This window comes from Musa acuminata, chromosome BXJ3-6, assembly GCF_036884655.1.
Source record: "Musa acuminata AAA Group cultivar baxijiao chromosome BXJ3-6, Cavendish_Baxijiao_AAA, whole genome shotgun sequence".
Classification (NCBI taxonomy): Eukaryota; Viridiplantae; Streptophyta; class Magnoliopsida; order Zingiberales; family Musaceae; genus Musa; species Musa acuminata.
The window spans coordinates 32,839,914-32,859,827 of record NC_088354.1 but is presented as its reverse complement, the minus strand read 5'-3'; the positions used below and the strand labels follow the sequence as shown (position 1 = coordinate 32,859,827).

The 19,914-nt window shown below is 48.3% G+C and overlaps 1 protein-coding gene across 1 annotated transcript; it reads right to left on the bottom strand.

The window, feature by feature from the left end:
• Nucleotides 1-438: 438 nt before the first annotated feature.
• Nucleotides 439-3,842, bottom strand: LOC103989776 (linoleate 9S-lipoxygenase 6). The gene is made up of 8 exons (XM_018827351.2): nt 3,555-3,842; nt 3,181-3,467; nt 2,852-3,095; nt 2,424-2,765; nt 2,160-2,353; nt 1,779-2,083; nt 1,433-1,696; nt 439-1,351 (listed from the first exon to the last, which is right to left on the bottom strand). The coding sequence occupies exons 1-8, from the start codon at nt 3,775-3,777 to the stop codon at nt 607-609; spliced, it is 2,604 nt and encodes an 867-aa protein (XP_018682896.2). The 5' UTR covers nt 3,778-3,842; the 3' UTR covers nt 439-606.
• Nucleotides 3,843-19,914: the final 16,072 nt, after the last annotated feature.

The following is a 19,914-nucleotide window of genomic DNA, read 5'->3' as shown; positions in this document are numbered from 1 at the left end:
TTAAAATTTTTAATTGAATTAATATCCAATGTAATATATTTGAGTTTATTCATTAACATTTATTAAATTTGTTAATAATATTTTGAATAGTTATTGAGTCCATCGGTGAAAGAGAGAAGAGAGTGAAAGAAAAAAAAATGGTAAAAAATATTAAAATAAAATGAAAAAAAAAAAACAGAAGTTCTATCTTAAGCTATATAGTATGCCATCCTTGTATTATCATATATGTATGTATAATTTTTTCTTCAGAGACAAAAAAACTCAAGTAATAACGACAGCATCAATGGATTAAAAATATTGTACAACTTGTAAGAAGCTGAGGCTTCATCAGCCATGCATGCCCATCCATTCTAGCCTTGCGCTAATTAAGCGTGGCATTGATGATGATGATGAATGGAAGAGCATAAGTAGAGAGAGACTGTCGATCGCAGACGAGGTTTTGACAGCAAAACATATATATAGGCTCGCTTGCTTTGTTACATAATGTGCATGAAGAAAGGATACGTCCCTCACACCACACGCGACTCACCGATGGATGCCAAAGGTCTACGTGAGCTGCTTTATTTATTCCCTTACTGCAGCATTAATTAACGACACGGACCCATTCTAAATGGATATGCTGTTGGGGATTCCCTTCGCGGTGATCCCAGTCTCGCCGCTGGGGAAGAGCAAGTAGTACGGCACCTTGGCGGCGCCATTTCGGTTCTTCAAGGACGAGTCGCCGTTCCTGCTCACGATCTCCTTCTCGATCGACCTCAGCGCCGCCCCGAAGCGCTGGAACGCCGCAAGCGCTTTCTCGTCGGTGGTCCACTCCGGCGTGTCTCGCTGGCCGAGGTATACCTCGTCCGACGCGTGGGTCGACAGGATCTCTATCAGCGACACCCCCAGAATGGTCTGCAGCTGGTTGGTGATGGTCCGCAGGAAGACCTTGTCCGGGTTCTTCTCCAGTTCTTGGTACTCCGGCGTGCCCGGCTCCGGCATCAAGCGACGGCTTATGGTGGGCCGGTTCGGGAGGTACCCGGCGTAGGGGTACTGTCCGAAGTTGACGGCGGCGTGGAGCGCCGAGGCGATCCAGATGATGATGGTGCATGAATCGGTCAACTCCAATACCGTCTGCATCGTGGGCCACCACGGCTCGTCCTTCTTATCGCCGTGCCCCACCTCGCGGACCTCCTTCCACCAGGCCTGCAGCTCGGTGTCGGCCTTCACGGCCTCGTCGCTCGGGTAGTAGATCGAGCAGTACTCGGTCACCCATGTCTGGATCGCGTTCCATATTGCTAGCCCATCCACCGCGTAGGGGTAGTCCTTGATCAGTAGTCGAAGCCCGTCGCCCTCCTGCACCGCAACTCCTCTGAGCAGAAACAGAGCTTTGAATCAGTCCAGGCATACACTCGTGACGATGCCTAATTAGATCTTCCGAGGATTTTGTTACCTCTTTATCAGCTCGGTAGGGAGAGCTTGCTCGACGAAGTTCCAGTTTCTGTAGATGACGGCAGACATCTCCATGGCGTACTTCCCTGGGAAGACGGTCGTCTCCAGGATCCCGCCGGCATTGATGAGCGTCTGGCGAGCCAACGCGTTGATGTTCATCGTGTCGCGATAGTGCGGCGTCAGAAGCTTGCTGATCGGGTGGACGACGCTCAGGTGTCGATTCGTGGCGATCACGAACGGCTCCAGAACCGCGTGCGTATTGAGCCTGCGCATGTGCACGCACCATGAGAAGGTGAACAGGTTCTGCACAACTAAGAACTGAGCTATGTTGGGATTTTGATTCGCACCAGTGGCTGATGAGCTGGTGGACGCCGGAGTCGTTGACGTCGACGTAGGCCTTCGCCAACTGCCAGATGGAACCCTCGACGCCGGTTTCAGCCGGTGTGTACACTTTGCTGACGGCGCCAAATTGTTCTCCATCAGGGTGTGGTAAGCTGAGTTCGATGGCCAGTGGCTTCAGAGTAGAATCCTCCTTCAGGAATAGCAGAGTCCTCGTGGCGTATATCTTATTCGAACCGGAGTTTATGCGACCAAGATATGGCATCAAAGCATCATGATGGTCCAAGATGAAGAGCCTGTAGCTCCTCAGTGCCTGAAGAATAGCAACAGAATCAAGCAAACCGTGCCTATGATCCCTGAGTACGTTCTAAGGTACAGAAGTCATATACCTCGTCAACAGTCAGGCCTTCAAGGTTGTGCTCGATGTGGGCTGCTGTGATCGTGCTGTGTTGGTTGCCATACTTGTTAGAATCGAGCTGGCTGATGGGAGGGAAATTGTCAAGGCGGCTGACGATGAGAGGGTCCACGCCGGCAAGCATTTCGCGGCCAAACTCTTCGTCCGTTCGCCAAGCATTCTTATCGACTGCAACAAGAACCGGAAGGTGAGATGAGCGTGCTTGTTCGACTGCTACAAGCTTTGCTATTGGACTTACCTTGAATCACATGGGGCTTTGGGAGCTTGAGGAAGTTCTGGCCCTTCTCAGTGCGTAGCAGTTCTCTTATCATCTCGAAAGGGATCCTCTGTCTCAGCTCGTCCAGCAGAGGAATCTGAGGCACCGGAAGGCCGTTCTCATAGAGGCTCAGTACTTCCTCGAACGAGTCGAACTCGTTCGGGGTTATATCGAATATGGCTTGCAGCGTTGGGAGCAGCCCGGTGGAGATGGCTTTGATTGCGTAGGTGAGGAAGTCACCCATTTTAAGGTGCCCGAATCGCTCATCTCGGGGCACATAGATGTTCAAGTTCAGCAGTGGCAGTCTGCTCTCGGTCTTGGGATCTGCAGCAAGCAAATAGGCGATCGAGGCAACGTTAGAAATGGAGTCAGGCGCTAATGCGACACGATCTCGTCGGAACTGAGATTACCGGTCTTCGTCGGTGCGCGGCCGGTCTTCCCACGACGAGGGTAAGGGTACTCAGCCGACCCTCCGAGGATCGGCCGGACGTGGTTCGCGCCCTGATCGGGACTTCCGAGATCATTGTAGTACGCATAGTCGTATACACGGTCCCATTCTTTCAGCTCCCCGGTGACGTCTTGCCCCCTCAAGTTTCTCAGCTCATCTTGTCTGTATGGTTTCAGCGGCTCCGGTGTGTCTGCTAGGAGGTACGTCTGGACACACACACACAGTAGTCATGGTTAATCCAACAGCAGGTTAAGTTCAGCATCACAGCAAGAACTTGAGTATCGTACTCACGGTGTTGGCGAAGAAGACACGGTCATATTTGTACTTGCTTGCAGGGTAGACCCAGGAGTTGCAGACGAAGTGGATCCGGCCCTTGCCGGGAAAGTTGTCCAGCGTCAACGTCTTGAGGAAGAACTGAGTAGCGTGCTTGTTCTTGACGATGACGGCGCCAGGAATCCCGTGATTCTCCTGCCACTGGAACGTCACGCTGTATTTGCTTTCACCGGCTGCAAGGGAGGGCAGATGGCCGAGATACTGCAACGAGGCGGCCTCCCCGACGACTCCTCGGTTCCCATTGTCTGCCATCAGAACATTTGCATCAACGTAAGAGTGCAGAAGAAAAGCTACCGACGTTACGAGCAACATCAACGCAACCAGCAACTCACCGGGGTCGCCGACGGTGGCGCTCACGAGCTGGAAGGTAACTCCTTGGCCGAGGAGCTCGAAGAGGCCGTCGATGACGTTGCCGGCCAAGTCGTTGAAGTCGAGCACGTTCTTCTGCATCAGCACCACCGTGCCCTTCACCTGCACTCCCTTCGACCCCCCGAGGATGCCGCCCACCACACCGCCCACACCGCCCACCACACCGCCGACGATGTTTCCGATCATCTTCGGTTCTCTTTTTCCTGGAACACAGTGGATAGCGACTACCAATAGCTTGGAGAGTGAACGTTGCAGTGAGATCGATTGCAGCGGAGGTGGTATTTATTGATGCAGAGCATCCGCCTGTGTCGAACAAGAACGGGTTTCACGTGTCCACAAATGGTTCCCCAAATAATTTTACGTACTTGGGTTTCACGTGGTTGGGTCCACTGAATTAAATACATGAAATCTACCTTATCCAAAATAAAAACAGGCTGTGGATTTAATGAAATGTGGATGTAGCCAAGACCTGAACGGATTTATAGGAGTGTATGATTTAATTAAGGTGAAAGCACGGATTGCTACGCACTTATAGAATTCAATGAGGACAAGTAAATGAAGTTTGAAGATAGATCAGATCTGAGGATGCACTTTTGTTTTTTTGTTTTTTGTTTTTTATCAGCTATCACCTTTGTTATCATCTGACTATGTATCAATTATTTGGCACATTAAGCTAATGTGATGAGGAACATTTTCTTTTTTTTATTTCTGCTTGTTTGGCTGTGATAGTTGACAAAGTTTAAGTTAATATTTTTATCTATCTATTATAGTAATCATATCACTTAAAAGAAACCTAGAGTGATCGAGTTGAGGAGAACACATGCGATGTTATTGGCATATGCTCGAGTAGTCACTACAACAAAACTCATCTTAGACAAGATAAGGGATTGTCGCTTTATAAAACTGTTATTATAAATGACTAATTGCAGCGATTTTAGTAAGTGTTATGTTAACTTAGACTTTTAACCACATTTCTAAATTGGTAGAAAAATTACTTATCATCGGGATGATTTTTTTGTCTTAATACATTGTGCATTACATTTTTTGTCTGGACTGTCTTAATGCACATATGTTGCATTGAAACCATGCTCTTTTAAGATATAAAAATAATCAACATGCTTTAATGGTATAAAATTGTTTGCATATTTAAATTACTTAAATTCTTAGGCTCACATCCGGTCATCACTGATCAGATAATTTAATTCACTATAAAAATATAAAAAATCCTAAAAAATAAAAAAAAATTAATTTTCCTTTTATTTCAGTAAAATAGAAGTTAGCTTACAAGAATAGTATCAACAAAGTCTTAAGGTCTTCAAGAGATCAAAGAATGTATAGTTGCTATGGTTTTAAGCTATGTGGATAATTATGCAGCCATCTTGACAAACACAACAATATAGAGCTATAGCCATAGTTGATCAATCAAGTAATCAATATACATGATGAAATTATCTTATACTTAGCCATTCATAAGAAATACTTTGAGAGTCTCTATTGAGAAATTCAATCTGGTAAGATGCTTCAAAAGCTCAGAAAAATCATTTTCACAATTTATAAACAAGAAAGATATTGTTTTAGAAAATGGATGTCTTGTTTTTGGGTAATCATAATCTCTGTAATTGTACAGAAAAAATTCCAATACTGTTTTCTTATGAACACAATTTTCCAGAGAATACTATTCCAGAAAGATGAGCTAGTACAATGTCTTGTGAACCATGTGAAGTCTATTCCCATACCAAACATGCAGATAGGGAGGACAATCTTATATTATAATTATTTGTCTAAGAACAACTCGCACTGCAAGCTTCTACAATATTGAATGATTCACCCAATCAAACCAACAATAAACTAATTTCATGTGACATCTCCGACATAGGAGAGAAAAAAAAAAAAGCTAATCAGATGTGAAACACGGCTGGATATCTTGTCATGCAAAGTGAGATGAAAATGCAATTAAAATGGTGTATTCTTGTAATGCATGTAAACTAAGTGAATTATTGGATTGAATCCCCAAGTGGGTCCTTTTTTATTTTATAATTTGGTTTGTGCATTTTAGTCCTTATCTAATGACATCGATATATGCGCATGTCACATGGAAACACGTTGGAAGTGCATCCTTATCCGAAAGACATCGAGATTTGCCCATGTCACATGCAAACATGTAGCAAGTGCCATGTGGTGCAATAGAAGTTGTTCTTATTTTCAAAGCAATGTAAAGAGGAATATTTGGTTTTTTATCTAAGTCATTTTGCACTACAAAGGTATTTAAAAAATTATACTCTGTCTGCCAACGCAGAGGACGATATATAAATATTATATATATATAAATTTTAGATATATTATATTTGTGTTTTTCTCATATTAGATGGTATGGTATAGGTGTTAAAAACCTTATAATTTTATTTAATAAGTTAGCATATTTTAATTTTAAGATTACTTACTTTTTATTGTACTCTTATCGATAGTAGTAATAAAAATTGAAATATGATACCCTATACTTTTTAATTATATAAGTAGGATATAGATGAAATTAGGAGTTAGGTATTATAAAATTATCCTAAGAAAAAAAAAAAAAAAAAGAGATCGATAAGTGCTCTTTTGTAATGGAGATATCATTACAATCTCTGAAGATAATGATACATCTTTTCAAAAGAGTTAATTTCTATCTTCCGCTTATATTGAATGACAATATGACTAATAAGTTGAGTTTGGATAATGACTCGAGGTCGTGGATGTTAGGAAAGTAAAGATTAAAATGATTAATGGAGTGATGCATTGGAGGATGTAGCTTATGTTCTAAAGATGTAGAAGAATCTTTTTTTGTTAAGTTTTTTAGATTCTCGAGGTTATGACAACAAGGCTGAGGTTCTAAAAGTGATTGTAAAAGAAAAAAATCGATTGATAGTAAGATGGTGATGTAGAGGTCTCTCCAGAATTAAACAACATCATTGATTTTATTCTATTAACGTAGGATGCATTAGCAGGCTTGCTAGAATCTTGTAATGGACCATGAACTAATTTGGCTTGTGTGGCTACAGTGAATTCTTCAAGCCAATACTTTAACTTTTGCGAGAGGTACAAAATAAGAAAATACTCATAAATGTGGTGATTGTCATGATTGAAAAGTATTTTTAGGAGTCCTAGTTGTATTCAAATTAGTTGTCAAACTTCTAATTAAATTAAAACTCTTTAGTAAATTAATATTTGTTTCTATAAATGTATCTTGTGTCTCAAGGTTTTAGTAAGAAAGAGATGAGATGCTCTTGAGAGTAATCTCTAGGGGTTTTTAGAGAGGATTGAGAGAAAACTTCTTCAGATTTATATGAAAGGGTGTACAAGGGTAAGTGTGCTTGAGTGATGATAACTCAAGAGTCTTATAATTGATATTATATTGAAGAATTTGATTTTCTTCATGCATGTAGGCAAGAGTTGTAGATCACAGTAAATCTTGTGTCGATTTATATTATATTTTAGATTGCTAATCTCTAATATATTTTTCTTTTAGTTTTTAATTTTTTTCTTCTCTCTCCTTAGTAGTACCACAATTGAAGATTTCGATCGCTAAGCGTGAAGAGAGATATTATTAATTATATTGTTAATTGTTTAGTGTGCCAACAAGTAAATGCTAAACAGTAGAGATTTATTGAAAAATGATAAAACTTACCCATATTAGAGTGAAAGTGGGATCATATGACTATGGACTTTTGCTTTAGGATTATTTAGAAACTAACAATGATGTGACACTATTTGAGTGATTATTGATCATCTAACAAAATTAGCACATTTTGTCCCGATTAAGAAGATACATTTCTTAAAGAAGATGACAAAAATATATGTCAAGGAGATTATCTGACAAAATGTGGTAGAATAATATTTAAGATCAAGACCCTAGATTTAAATCAAAGTTCTAGGGTGGTTTATAGAAAGTTTTGGTTACATAGCTCAAATTTAGCATAACTTTTCACCTTCAGATTAGATTCACAGTTTGAAAGGACCATTCATACATTAGAGGATCTTTTAAGAGCTTATTCGATGGATTAATATTTGCACTTGGTGGAGTTCTCTTATAATAATAGCTATCTCTTTGGATTCAAATGGCACCTTTTGAAGTTTTATCTAAAAGAAGATATAGATCTCTACTTTATTCAGATAATTTAGGAGAAAAAAAAATTATTTGGGCCTTAGATGATTCAAAGGGATATAGACATTATTCAATTGATTCATAAGAGGAGGTTGATAGCATCTCATAGTTAATAAAAAAACTATGTTGACCGAGAAAGATGATATTTGAAGCTTGAAGTTGGTGATCTTATTTTTCCAAAGTATCACTGAGAAAAGGTATAATAAGATTTGGAAAAAAAAAGGAAAAACTAGCTCTTCGTTTCATTACACCTTTTAAAGTTCTACTAAGGATTGGTCAAATCATTTATAGAGTTATCCTATGGCCAACACTTTCATAGATGCATACATTGTCAACTCTCTCATGTCTTAGATTACCAACTACTTCAATCATGAGAAGATACTCCTTACATGAAGCAATCAATACAAATTCTAGAATGAAAAATGCATAGTTTGAGAAGAAAAAACGTACCCTTGTTGAAGGTTCATTGGTAACAACATTCTATTGATGATGTGACTTAGGAATACGAGGAAGAAGTTGAAATATCTCCATCTATTTATTGATTGAAAATTTTTAAAATTTAAGATTAAATTACTAAATAGGGGTGGATGTTATAATTGTGACTTCTTATCTATTATTAAGAATCCAATTTGAAGGGTAGGATTTTCTTTTTTAGTATGATTCTATCTTTTATTAGGATTGCAACAACTTGATATGCTGGAGATAGTTAAAAATTGGATCAAATAAATTTGACATCACATATGTGGTATCATTACTTTAGTTGAATTCTTTAGTCCTATCTATTAACAATGGAGGGAAAATCAAGGAGTCCATAGAAATAGATAAGATTACTAGTATATATATATATATATACATATATATATATATATATGTATATATATATATATGTATATGTATATATATATATATGTATATATATATATATGTATATGTATATATATGTATATGTATATATATATATATATATGTATATATATATATATATATGTATATATATATATCTATATGTATATATATATGTATGTATGTATGTATGTATATATGTATATATATATGTATATATACATATATATGTATATATGTATGTTAGTGTAAACACCTTTTTCTTAGCCGTGACCCGCGGGGTCGTCGCGGCTTGTTCGAGTCCGGATGACGGGGATCTTTCTGGGGGCGCTCCTCGGGGTCTCCCGGCAGCCGAGCTCGGTGGTTCGGGTCGGGAGGTCGGGTCGGTAGGTCGGGTCTTCCCGGTGGTTCGGTTCGGGAGGTCGGGTCTTCCCGGTGGTTCGGGTCGGGAGGTCGGGTCGGTAGGTCGGGTCGGGAAGAAGCTCCGCCACAACGCCAGGAAGAGGCGACACCGTCTCGCACCTGCACACAGGTCGGGCCGGGGTGCTCGACCCGACCCCTCCGACGATCAAGTTAGAGAAAGATGTGGAGGGGGTTTAGGAGGAGGAGAAACCTCCGTCTGTTGAGTGTGTGATCCCCCCCTTTTTGCCAAGGGCTCGGGGGTATTTATAGAGGAGGTTTGATGTTACCTGATGCAAGGCAGGACTGTACCTTTGGTTGCGTGGGAGGCTGAGCTGCTGCAGGGTATGGCGAGCCTCGGGCAGTGTGTTACTCAGGGGGATGGCGTGTCACATTGCCATTTTTGTCCCTATCAATGTATATATATGTATATATGTAAATATACATATATATGTATGTATATATGTATATGTACATACATATATATATACATGTATATACATGTATATATATATATATACATGTATATACATGTATATATATATATATATATACATGTATATATATATACATATTGTTATGGTAAATAACTTTCGGGCCGCGACTTTGGGGCTGGCGCGGCTGGTTCTGGGCTCCAAATGCCTGGGATTAGAGGTGTCCCCCTTTGTCGGGCTTTAGGTGGCGGATGCGAAGGATCTTGCTCGAGGAGTCCGCCTGGGCGAATCGGGTTGATAGCGGCTGGGTACCTGCACACAGGTCGGGTCGGTGGCTCGGCCCGACCCCTCCGACGATCAAGTCAGCGGAAGGGAGTCTTATGTTGGTTGATAGAGAGAGAGAGAGTTTTCTTTTTTCCTCCTCCCCCCTTCCGTGGCGTGGACCCGGGGGGGTATTTGTAAGGGGGGTTGATGTTACCTGATGGGCCATCCTGCCAGAGCAGGACCGTACCTCTGACGACGTTTGTTGCCGCTGTGGGCGTTGCGTGGAGAGCCGAGCTGCCGCAGGGTATGGGGGTGTCAGCTGGCACCTCTGCCTGCCTCGGCCGGTTGCGAAGAGTCAGCCGAGGGGGTTGTTTGGGTACGGTGGGTATGGGCGTGCGTCGCGTCGTAGTTAATGCTATTTCCGTGGCAGAGCGCCGTACCGGGCGTCCGACGTGGGAGGGGGTGTATTACGTCAATTCTGGGGTGTTACGTCAAAATCAGTTTTTTACCCTTATCATATGCCCCCCCCGAAAGGAGCTATGCATTAGCTTTGTGCGTAAAGAGTTCGATGCATGGCTCCCTGCTTCAACGTGCTGCTCAGGTGGGTCTGAATGGGGTCAGTCTATGGGCCATTAAGGCCGAAGAGCACCAGGAGGCACCGCGCAGGCGGTGCGCTAGTGTGACTGAGGAGATACGAAGTTGAGGACCGAGGAACACAACGCAGGCGGGGTGACAGTGCCGGTGTGACTCGGGGTGGCGCGGAGCCAGAGAGCCGAAGAGCATAATGCAAATGGGGTGACCGTGGTGTGACTCGGGGTGGCACAGAGCCGGAGAGCCGAGGAGCACAACGCAGGCGGGGTGACCGCGCTGGTGTGACTCGGGGTGGCGCAGAGCCGGAGAGCCGAGGAGCACAACGCAGGTGGGGTGACCGCGCTGGTGTGACTCGGGGTGGCGCAGAGCCGGAGAGCCGAGGAGCACAATGCAGGCGGGGTGACCGCGCTGGTGTGACTCGGGGTGGCGCAGAGCCGGAGAGCCGAGGAGCACAACGCAGGCGGGGTGACCGCGCTGGTGTGACTCGGGGTGGCGCAGAGCCGGAGAGCCGAGGAGCACAACGCAGGCGGAGTGACCGCGCTGGTGTGACTCGGGGTGGTGCAGCCGAGGCACTTGGTGTCGGCCGAGGCGATGGCCTCGGGCGTAACGTGACCGAAGCGATACTCGTCTTTCGGTTATCGTTTGGCCATTTTGACCACTGAGCGGGCGTGGGCAGCCGGATGGCCTTCTGCCTGGGGAAGGTCAAAGGGCCATGCCTTTCGGGCATCGTCGGTTTTCGAGGTTGATGTGATCAGGGGCTCCGTACTTCGCACCGTGCGGTAATTAAGAGCCTCCCTGGACGAAGTTATGGCGATGCGACTTTTGCATCTTCGCAGCGCGGCCCAGGAGGGGAAAGGTCGTCGTTTCGGCGGGAAACAGGCTATAAGTAGTGCTCCGTCCGTCCCTTTCACCTCTTAGTACCTGCCTTTGCTTCAATCCCTTCTTTGGGTGTCCTAGCCCGGTACTCCTTCAGCCGCCCTTCCTTCCCAAAAGCTTCGGTAAGGATGGCTTCCCCTCCTTCGTCCTCTCCTTCTCCGCCTCCTCTTTCCGGCGTTGCCGGTGATGAGGTGGCGTTGGCGAGTTCCCGCTCGTCGTCCGAGGAAAGGGCCACCAAGGCCCTCGAATCGCTTATGTGGCCGCATGACCTCGACTCCACCATGAGCGAGTCGTCGCTCGGCCTTCTCCGGGACCGTTACAGTGTCCCGGCGGAGTTCACGCTTATTGCCCCTGAGCCGGGGCAGCGGGCGTATGACCCTATACCCAAGGGCTTTGCCCTAACAGTAGATGCCCTTGAGGCCGGGTTGCGCCTTCCGTTCCACCCCGTCATTACTGCCTGCGTCGCGTGGTGGCGCATTTCTCCTTCTCAGATGGCGCCGAATTCTTGGCGCTATCTGGTGGCGTTCCTCGGGGAATGCTACTATGCCCAGATCATTCCGAGTCGGTCCCTTTTCCTCTCCTGTTTCCGTCTATCCAGAGGGTCGGGGGGCTATTATTTGTCCGCCCGACCGGGTTTCCGTGTCAGTGGGGCTCCTTCCAGCAACAAGGGGTGGAAGGAGCGCTACTTCTACGTCTGCCATCCGAAGAGTTGGAGCTTCGGGCTCCGATGGGCGGCGCGCGCAGTCGATAATACTGCCCCGGCCTTGGACGAGGGGGAGCTCTGGGACCTTCGAAGATTGAAGGAGATCCTCCCTTCCTCCAGAGTCATCCGAAAGATGACCGAGGCGTGGTTGGTCGAGGCGGGCTTGAGCCCCGTACCTCGAGGTATGCCCTGAGGAGGTGGCAGTGGGCCTTCCAGTTTTGCTTTTCCTTTTTTTAGGATACTGACCAAGGTCGTGGTGTTTGTGCAGAGATGGTGAATCTTGCTGTGGTGCGCGGAGGACGTCTTTCGTCTGCCGCATCTCCGCGGCGCCAGGTCGGCCCGAGCATCGGCACTAGAGAGGCGCCAGTGGACCTCGAGGACGTCTGTCCTTGAAAGAAGGCGAAGGTTGCAGCGCCGAAGAAACCGAATCCCCCAAGGGCTCAGGAAAGCGCAGAGGTGGCGGAGTCGGGCTCGCACGATAGGCGGGGAGGGCGAGGTCGGGGCGAGGCAGGCCCGAGCAGCGTGGTTGCAGGGAAGGCGCCCCGAGAGCCCTCGATCCGGGACTTGTGTCGCCTTCCCGCGGGGCCGCCGAATGACTTCTACCATGCGCGCCTGATGGGCGAGCTTTCTGAGGGCCAACCCTCTGACCGGTTGGTAGCCCGCTGGGGGGGGTTGACCCGCGAGACCCGGGTGTGGGCTGACGGGGAGACCGCGGCCGCGTTCGTCCGAGGGGGGCTGCACCCTGATCTGGCCCGGGAGATGTACACTCTGCCGTCCGACGTCCTTCTCGGGAAGTCGGTGAAGTCGCTGTTGTGGGTAAGTGTCATGCTGCTGGCTTCCCGCTTGTGGTGCTCCGGGGGGTCGTTCTGACTTTCTTCTTGCAGGGCCAGCATTACGCGATGGCACTGGCGGACCGCGTTCGCGACGCGGGTCGGGCCCTAGGAATTTTGTGCGAGCGCAATGCCGAGTTGCGCAAGCAGCTCGAGGAGGCTCGGGCCAGGGCGGCTCCGGAGGCGGTTGCAGCGGCCGAGCAGCGCTCCTCGGAGCTCGAAGCGGAGGCGACGCGTCTCCGAGCTGAGGCGGGGGCGGCCGGGGAGCGCGTGTCGTCGTTGGAGGCCGAGGTTCTTCGCTTAAGGTCCGAGGCGAAGGCGTCCGAGGAGGAGAAAAGCGATCTCTAGGGACGCTTGGAGGGAGCTCAGTCCGAGGCTCGTCTGGCCCGAGGCGAGGCAACCGTCCTGACCCAGCGGCTGGAGGGTGCTTTGGCTGACATGAAGGGGGCTTCCGACGCCCTGGCGGCTGAGCGGGAGCGGCGGCCGGAGAAGGAGAAGGAAATAATCGAGGCCTATAAACAGTCCCCGGGCTTCCAGCTCGGGCTGGCTCGGTCGGGGCAGGTTACATACGAGTACGGGTATCGGATCGCCCTTGGCCAGTTCCAGACGACCCATCCCGGGCTGGAAGTGGAAACGGATCCGTTTGTCTCGCATCCAGAGGATTTGGATGTGGACATGCCGGAGGACGTTCCCTTCGATGATGGCATGGGAGGATCAGACGGTTAAGGCGGCCCGGAGGTCAGCTCAGCCGAGCAGTTTCTGTACTTTGTAATTTTTGTGACCTTCGGGTCTGGTTACGGTTGTAACACCTTGCCTTATAAAGAAAACTTCCTTCCAATATGTCTTCCTGCTTTGAAAGTTGAGTCTTGTAATCCCATGCTTCGTGAATAAAAGCGTCTTTTCAGCTCCGGATATTGAATTGCACAACTTCGACTTGGGAGCAGGGGCATTGGCCTCAGACGAAGAACCTCTTAAGGTTCTGTATGTTCCATGTCCTCGGCAGGGAGGAACCATCCATCGTGGTGAGTCGATAAGTACCTGGTCGAACCACGCCGGTAACCCGGTAAGGTCCCTCCCACTTGGGAGCCAGCTTCCCCCTCGCTCGGGTTGGGTCGCTGACTTCGGCTTTTCGTAGGACTAGGTCGCCTAACCTGACTGGCCTGGGTCGTACCCTTCTGTTGTAGACCCTTGCGACGGCTCTCTGGTAAGAGAGGGCTTTCAGGTGTGCGTCAGTACGTCGCTCCTCGAGTACGTCGAGGTTGGCGCGAAGTCCCTGGTTCGAGGCCTCCTGATCATAGTTCCTTGTCCGAAGCGTGGCGATAGTCAGCTAGGGCGGTAGGACGGCCTCGGTCCCGAAAGCCAAGCTATAGGGGGATTCTCCGGTCGTGGCCTTGGGGGTGGTGCGCAGCGACCACAGCACGCTAGGGAGCTCGTCCGCCCAGGTCGATCGGGCCGCGGACACTCTTCTTCTGAGGCCATCCAGGATGGATCGGTTGGTTACCTCGGCCAGCCCGTTCGTCTGAGGATGGGCTACCGAACTGAACCTCAGTTGAATGCCATGGCCGGCGCAGAACTCCCGAAACCTCGTGCCGGCGAACTGTGGTCCGTTGTCGGTGACGATGGCTCTGGGCAACCCGAACCGGGTCACAAGGTTTTTCCAGACGAATTTCTCCATTTGGTGTTTCGTCGTCATAGCCAGCGGCTCGGCCTCGACCCACTTCGTGAAGTAATCTACTCCCATGATTATATACTTCCGCTGCCCAGAGGCTGGTGGGAAGGGGTCGAGGAGGTCCAGTCCCCAGTGGGCGAATGGCCATGCGCAGTCGATGGGACTGAGGGGGACCGCCGGTTGTCGGGGCGCGCGGGCGTGTTGCTGGCACGAGCTACACCGCTGCACGTAAGTTTTTGCGTCTCGACACATGGTTGGCCAGTAGTAGCCTTGGCGAAGTATCTTGTGCGCCAGGGTCCGCCCGCCAATGTGTTCGCCGCAGATCCCCTCGTGAGTTTCAGCCAGGACGGTCTGGGCTTCGTCAGGCTCCAAACACCTCAGGAGGGGGTAGGTGAAGGATCGTCTGTACAGCCGGCCACTTTCCTCGGTGTACCAAGCATGTGTGCGGCGCAGACGCCGAGCTGCGACTTCGTCAAGGGGGAGGACTCCATCTCGCTTGAAGCGCAGCAGCTCTTGCACCCACGTGGTCGGCGCACTGCCTGGGGCCGTGGTAGCTACCTCAATGGCGCGAGCGGGAAGCTCCTCTATCTCTAACCACGCTTCGGGGGTTCGTCTTGACGCCAACTTAGCGAGCGCGTCGGCCCGTCCGTTCTCCTCCCTCGGAACGTTAGACAATGTAAAGTAAGGGAATTTCATTGTTAGCTCCCTTACCCGCGCCAGATATTTGGCCATGGTTGCGTCACGAGCCTCGTATCCTCCGCTGAGCTGTTCGGCCACGAGTTGCGAGTCAGTGAGGACGTGTATTGCGGCCACCTGCATTTCGAGGGCCAGCCTCAATCCGGCTAGGAGCGCTTCGTACTCCGCCTCATTGTTGGTGGCTTTAAACCCGAAGCGAAGGGAGCGCTCGAACGAGAGTCCGTCGGGGGCAAGAAGGACCAGCCCAGCTCCGACGCCCCCTGAGTTGGCCGAGCCGTCCACGTGTAGGGTCCAAGTCTCTGGTGTTCGCTCGAGGTCTTTGCCCACCCGAGCTAGTTCCACGATGAAGTCGGCTACCGCCTAGGCCTTAATGGCGGTCCTGGGTACGTAGCTGATGTCATGCTCTCCGAGCTCCACCGCCCATCTGAGAAGTCGACCTGCAACATCGAACTTTGTTAAGATCTGCCGGAGAGGTTGGTCGGTGACGACTTCCACCGAGTGTGCCTGGAAGTAAGGGCGCAACTTCCGGGCTGAGAGCACCAGGGCGAGTGCGAGTTTTTCTATTGGCGGGTAGCGCTCCTCGGGTCCACTCAGGACGTGGCTGACGTAGTAGATCGGGAGTTGTGTGCCGGAGCTTTCCTTGACGAGGACGGAGCTAACCGCGTACGGGGAGGCCGCCAGATAGAGCCCCAGCTTTTCGCCGGGGAAAACAGAGGCGAGTCGAGGGAGGCTGGCCAAGTGCTGCTTCATCCGTTTCAAAGCCTCCTCGCATTCTGACATCCATTGGAAGTTCTTCGGGTCTTTGAGCGCCTTGAAGAAAGGGAGGCAGCGATCGCCCGATCGAGCGAGGAAGCGAGACAGGGCGACCAGTCTACCGTTGAGTCGCTGCAGGTCTTTGACTGTCCGGGGGGACTGCATATCGATTATTGCCTGTACTTTCTCCGGGTTGGCGTCGATTCCTCTCTGGTGTACAATAAACCCCAGGAACTTCCCGGAGGTGACGCCGAAAGCGCACTTCGTGGGGTTGAGCCGCATGCCGAACTTGCGTAGTGTGTCGAAGGCCTCGGTTATGTCGGCGAGGTGTGTCGAAGGCCTCGGTTAGGTCGGCGAGGTGTGTCCCGACCTCTCTGCTTTTCACAATCATGTCGTCCACGTAGATTTCCATGTTCCTCCCGATTTGGGGGGCGAACATCTTGTTTACTGTCCTCTGGTATGTAGCTCCGGCATTTTTCAACCCGAACGACATGACCCTGTAGAAGTATATCCCTTGATCGGTGAGGAAAGCCGTGTGTTCCCTGTCTTCGGGCGCCATTCTGATCTGATTGTATCCTGAATAGGCGTCCATAAAAGAGAGGTGCGCGTGCCCTGCTGTTGCGTCGACTAGTTGGTCGATCTTCGGGAGGGGGTAGCAGTCTTTAGGACACGCACTGTTGAGGCTAGTGTAGTCAACGCACATCCTCCAGCTTCCATTGTGTTTTTTCACGAGGACTACATTGGACAACCACTGAGGATACTTGGCCTCTTCTATGAAGCCTGCTGCCAAGAGTCGGGAAGAGGGGGCCTGGGGTCAGGCCTGTCCAGCTTTCGCCGGGAGGTGGCGGGTTGCTGCTGTCGGGGCGGTTCCGACTTGACCTTTCTGTGTTCTTCTCGCTTTCCCACCATCCAGGTTTCTGCGGCGATGAACTGGCTGGCCCATTGGAGAATCTCAGGGACCGCGACGGGGGGCCTCTCCACAAGCGACCAGAAGAACCTGGAGGGCCGTAGACTAGTCATAAAGGCCTGCATCAAAAGGGAGGGGTGAGCATCCGGTAATCCACGGATTTGCGTCGTAAACCGGTTCACAAAGTGAGAAAGGGGCTCGTCCTCCTTCTGGTTGAGCCCTAGGAGCAACGCCATGGATGGCTTCGGTCGGGCGTACGCTAGGAAGTTAAGCTCAAAATCCTTGGCGAGCTGGTCGAAGGAGGCGACGGTCCCTGACTTCAGGCCGCTGTACCATGCGCGGGCTGGTCCCCGCAAGGTCGTCGGGAACGCCCGGCACATCAGGGAATCTGAAGTCCCGAACAGCGCCATCTGGGCCCGAAAAGCGGCCACGTGGTCCGCGGGGTCGGTTGCGCCATCATACGCGTCCAGGGAAGGGAGGCGAAAGTGCGGCGGGATCGCCTGATCCTGTATCTCGGGGGTGAACGGAGATCCTTGGTGTCCGTCCGTCCCGAGTTCTCCTTTCGACTTACGAACCTCCTGCTGTACCTCGTCCAGCCTTTGACTGACGAGGCGCAGCTGGGCCCGCAGGGCGTTCGTCGAATCAGCAGTCGGGGCCTCCGGCTCGGGGCGGCTCGCCGTGTCCTCGGCTTCCCTACCTCCCGGTCGAGTCGCGGGGTTTCGAGGCGAGCCCGGAAGCTCTGGGAGTGGTACGTGGGTCCGTGCGAGGGTCTCCTGTTGCTGCGAGGGCCTCGCCGCATGCGGAGGGGTTCGTTGGGAGACAATGGTCTGCACCATGCTTGTTAGAGTTCGAACCTGGTGGGCGAGGTCATGAAAGGCCTCGGGCGACACTTGCGAGGAGTCGGCGGGCGCGCCGCCAGGGGGTGACAAGCCCGGGTCGTTGAATAACCGCCAATAGCGTTCTGACACCGCTGCGGGACGTTCATCGTGGGTTTCGTCACGCCGTTCCCCTAAGGCGGGGAGCTCCGCATTTGAGGATCCGCCGGGGTAAATTTGCTGATCGCTTGACATTTGGATAGCGCCCTCCTTCTAGCGCCAATCTGTTATGGTAAATAACTTTCGGGCCGCGACTTTGGGGCTGGCGCGGTTGGTTCTGGGCTCCAAATGCCTGGGATTAGAGGTGTCCCCCTTTGTCGGGCTTTAGGTGGCGGATGCGAAGGATCTTGCTCGAGGAGTCCGCCTGGGCGAATCGGGTTGACGGCGGCTGGGTACCTGCACACAGGTCGGGTCGGTGGCTCGGCTCGACCCCTCCGACGATCAAGTCAGCGGAAGGGAGTCTTATGTTGGTTGAGAGAGAGAGAGAGAGTTTTCTTTTTTCCTCCTCCCCCCTTCCGTGGCGTGGACCCGGGGGGGTATTTGTAAGGGGGGTTGATGTTACCTGATGGGCCATCCTGCCAGAGCAGGACCGTACCTCTGACGACGTCTGTTGCCGCTGTGGGCGTTGCGTGGAGAGCCGAGCTGCCGCAGGGTATGGGGGTGTCAGCTGGCGCCTCTACCTGCCTCGGCCGGCTGCGAAGAGTCAGCCGAGGGGGTTGTTTGGGTACGGTGGGTATGGGCGTGCGTCGCGTCGTAGTTAATGCTATTTCCGTGGCAGAGCACCGTACCGGGCGTCCGACGTGGGAGGGGGTGTATTACGTCAATTCTGGGGTGTTACGTCAAAATCAGTTTTTTACCCTTATCACATATATACATGTATATATATATATATATATATATATATATATATATATATATATCAATGACTTTCTTGATATTTAAAATTTAACTTAGTGGCAGATAAGACATCATAAAACATTCTAAATTTTTTTTTTCACATTATTCTATTTGGGTGCATTATATAACAGATAACATGATATCCTACATGAATCCTTTTTTGAACTATCAATCATTAGCAACACATTTTCTTATAAAATCTTAAGGAACCATACTTATGAATCCTAAATTCTGATTTAGATCTAACCGCTACATTACCTCAATTTTCTTTAATCAATCATTGACTTAGTCACTTTTTATTTTTTAATCAGAGTAATCTCGATGAAAGTATAAACATGAATATCTAGTTCATACCAATATATTTTGATCCTTAATTTTCTCAATTCTTAACAGTCACATTTCTCAATGGTGATCATAACTATGAACTCTTTCTACTAAAGATATCAATAACAATATTTCTTATTTCATAGTCATGATCTATACTCAAATCATAATCTTTCAATAATCCTTGCCTCAAATATTAGCTCTTCTAAGTATAGATACGCTTCAAATATATTTTTCTTTTTGTCAATACATACCTCACATTTCAATCATGCTAATTTAAGTCATTATCCTTGCCTCAAATACCACTAGAATTTTAATAAGAAAAATTACTACTTGTTATTTTCAGATCATGCAAAGAATGTTTCTCATCGTATGATTTTAATCACCTTAAATTATAACTCACATCTTGACCATATAGCAACAAAATAAATTTCAATACTAGCATTGTAGTTGTTATATGTTTTTTCTTTAAGGATCTAGTCATGAATAGAAATTTTAGGAAGGAATAAATTACAAACGAACAATTTTATCCTCTTTCACATCGACCGTAGCAAACAAAAAAAAAAAGAAAGAAAAGAAAGAAAGCAAAACAATGGAAACTAAACAGAAGAGGAAGAAACGGAAAGGGAGAAAGAGAAAACGAGAAGGGATGCTTCGGATTTGGCAGTAGAGAATTCGGATTAGAGGTCAGAAAACTTATTTAGGTATGGTTTCAAATTCTTAAGCTTTATAGCTAATTAGATTCTAAATAGGATAATCAATTAGTTAATATTAACTTCCTAAGTTAATAGGATCCTTAATGATATTAATTTTTAATTATCATTAGTTTATTGTCAAAGAATTGTATTTTAAGCTAATCTGATGGAAAAAAAAGGTTAAGTTGTGATTGTGTTTTAAGCCATAATTGGAAGCTGTAGTAGTATTGATGATGCATTTAGGAATTAATAAAATTCTTAGAATAATTAGAACTATTAACACTGGAAAATAAAGAAGAAAAATGAAATAAAATCAAAATAATTTACATATGATATTTGTTTATATTTTATGGATGATTAGTGAATAATATTTTATGTATAATTAGGAGAAGGAATGTCTTGATTATTAAATGAGCTTAGGATCCA

Excerpts from the sequence above, each read along its gene's own strand:
- LOC103989776 (XM_018827351.2), bottom strand. The coding sequence starts at position 3,777 with ATGATCGGAAACATCGTCGGCGGTGTGGTGGGCGGTGTGGGCGGTGTG. Across the intron at positions 3,468-3,554 it reads CGCCACCGTCGGCGACCCCG|ACAATGGGAACCGAGGAGTC; the intron begins GTGAGTTGCTGG and ends TTCTGATGGCAG. Across the intron at positions 1,352-1,432 it reads CCTACCGAGCTGATAAAGAG|AGGAGTTGCGGTGCAGGAGG; the intron begins GTAACAAAATCC and ends GTTTCTGCTCAG.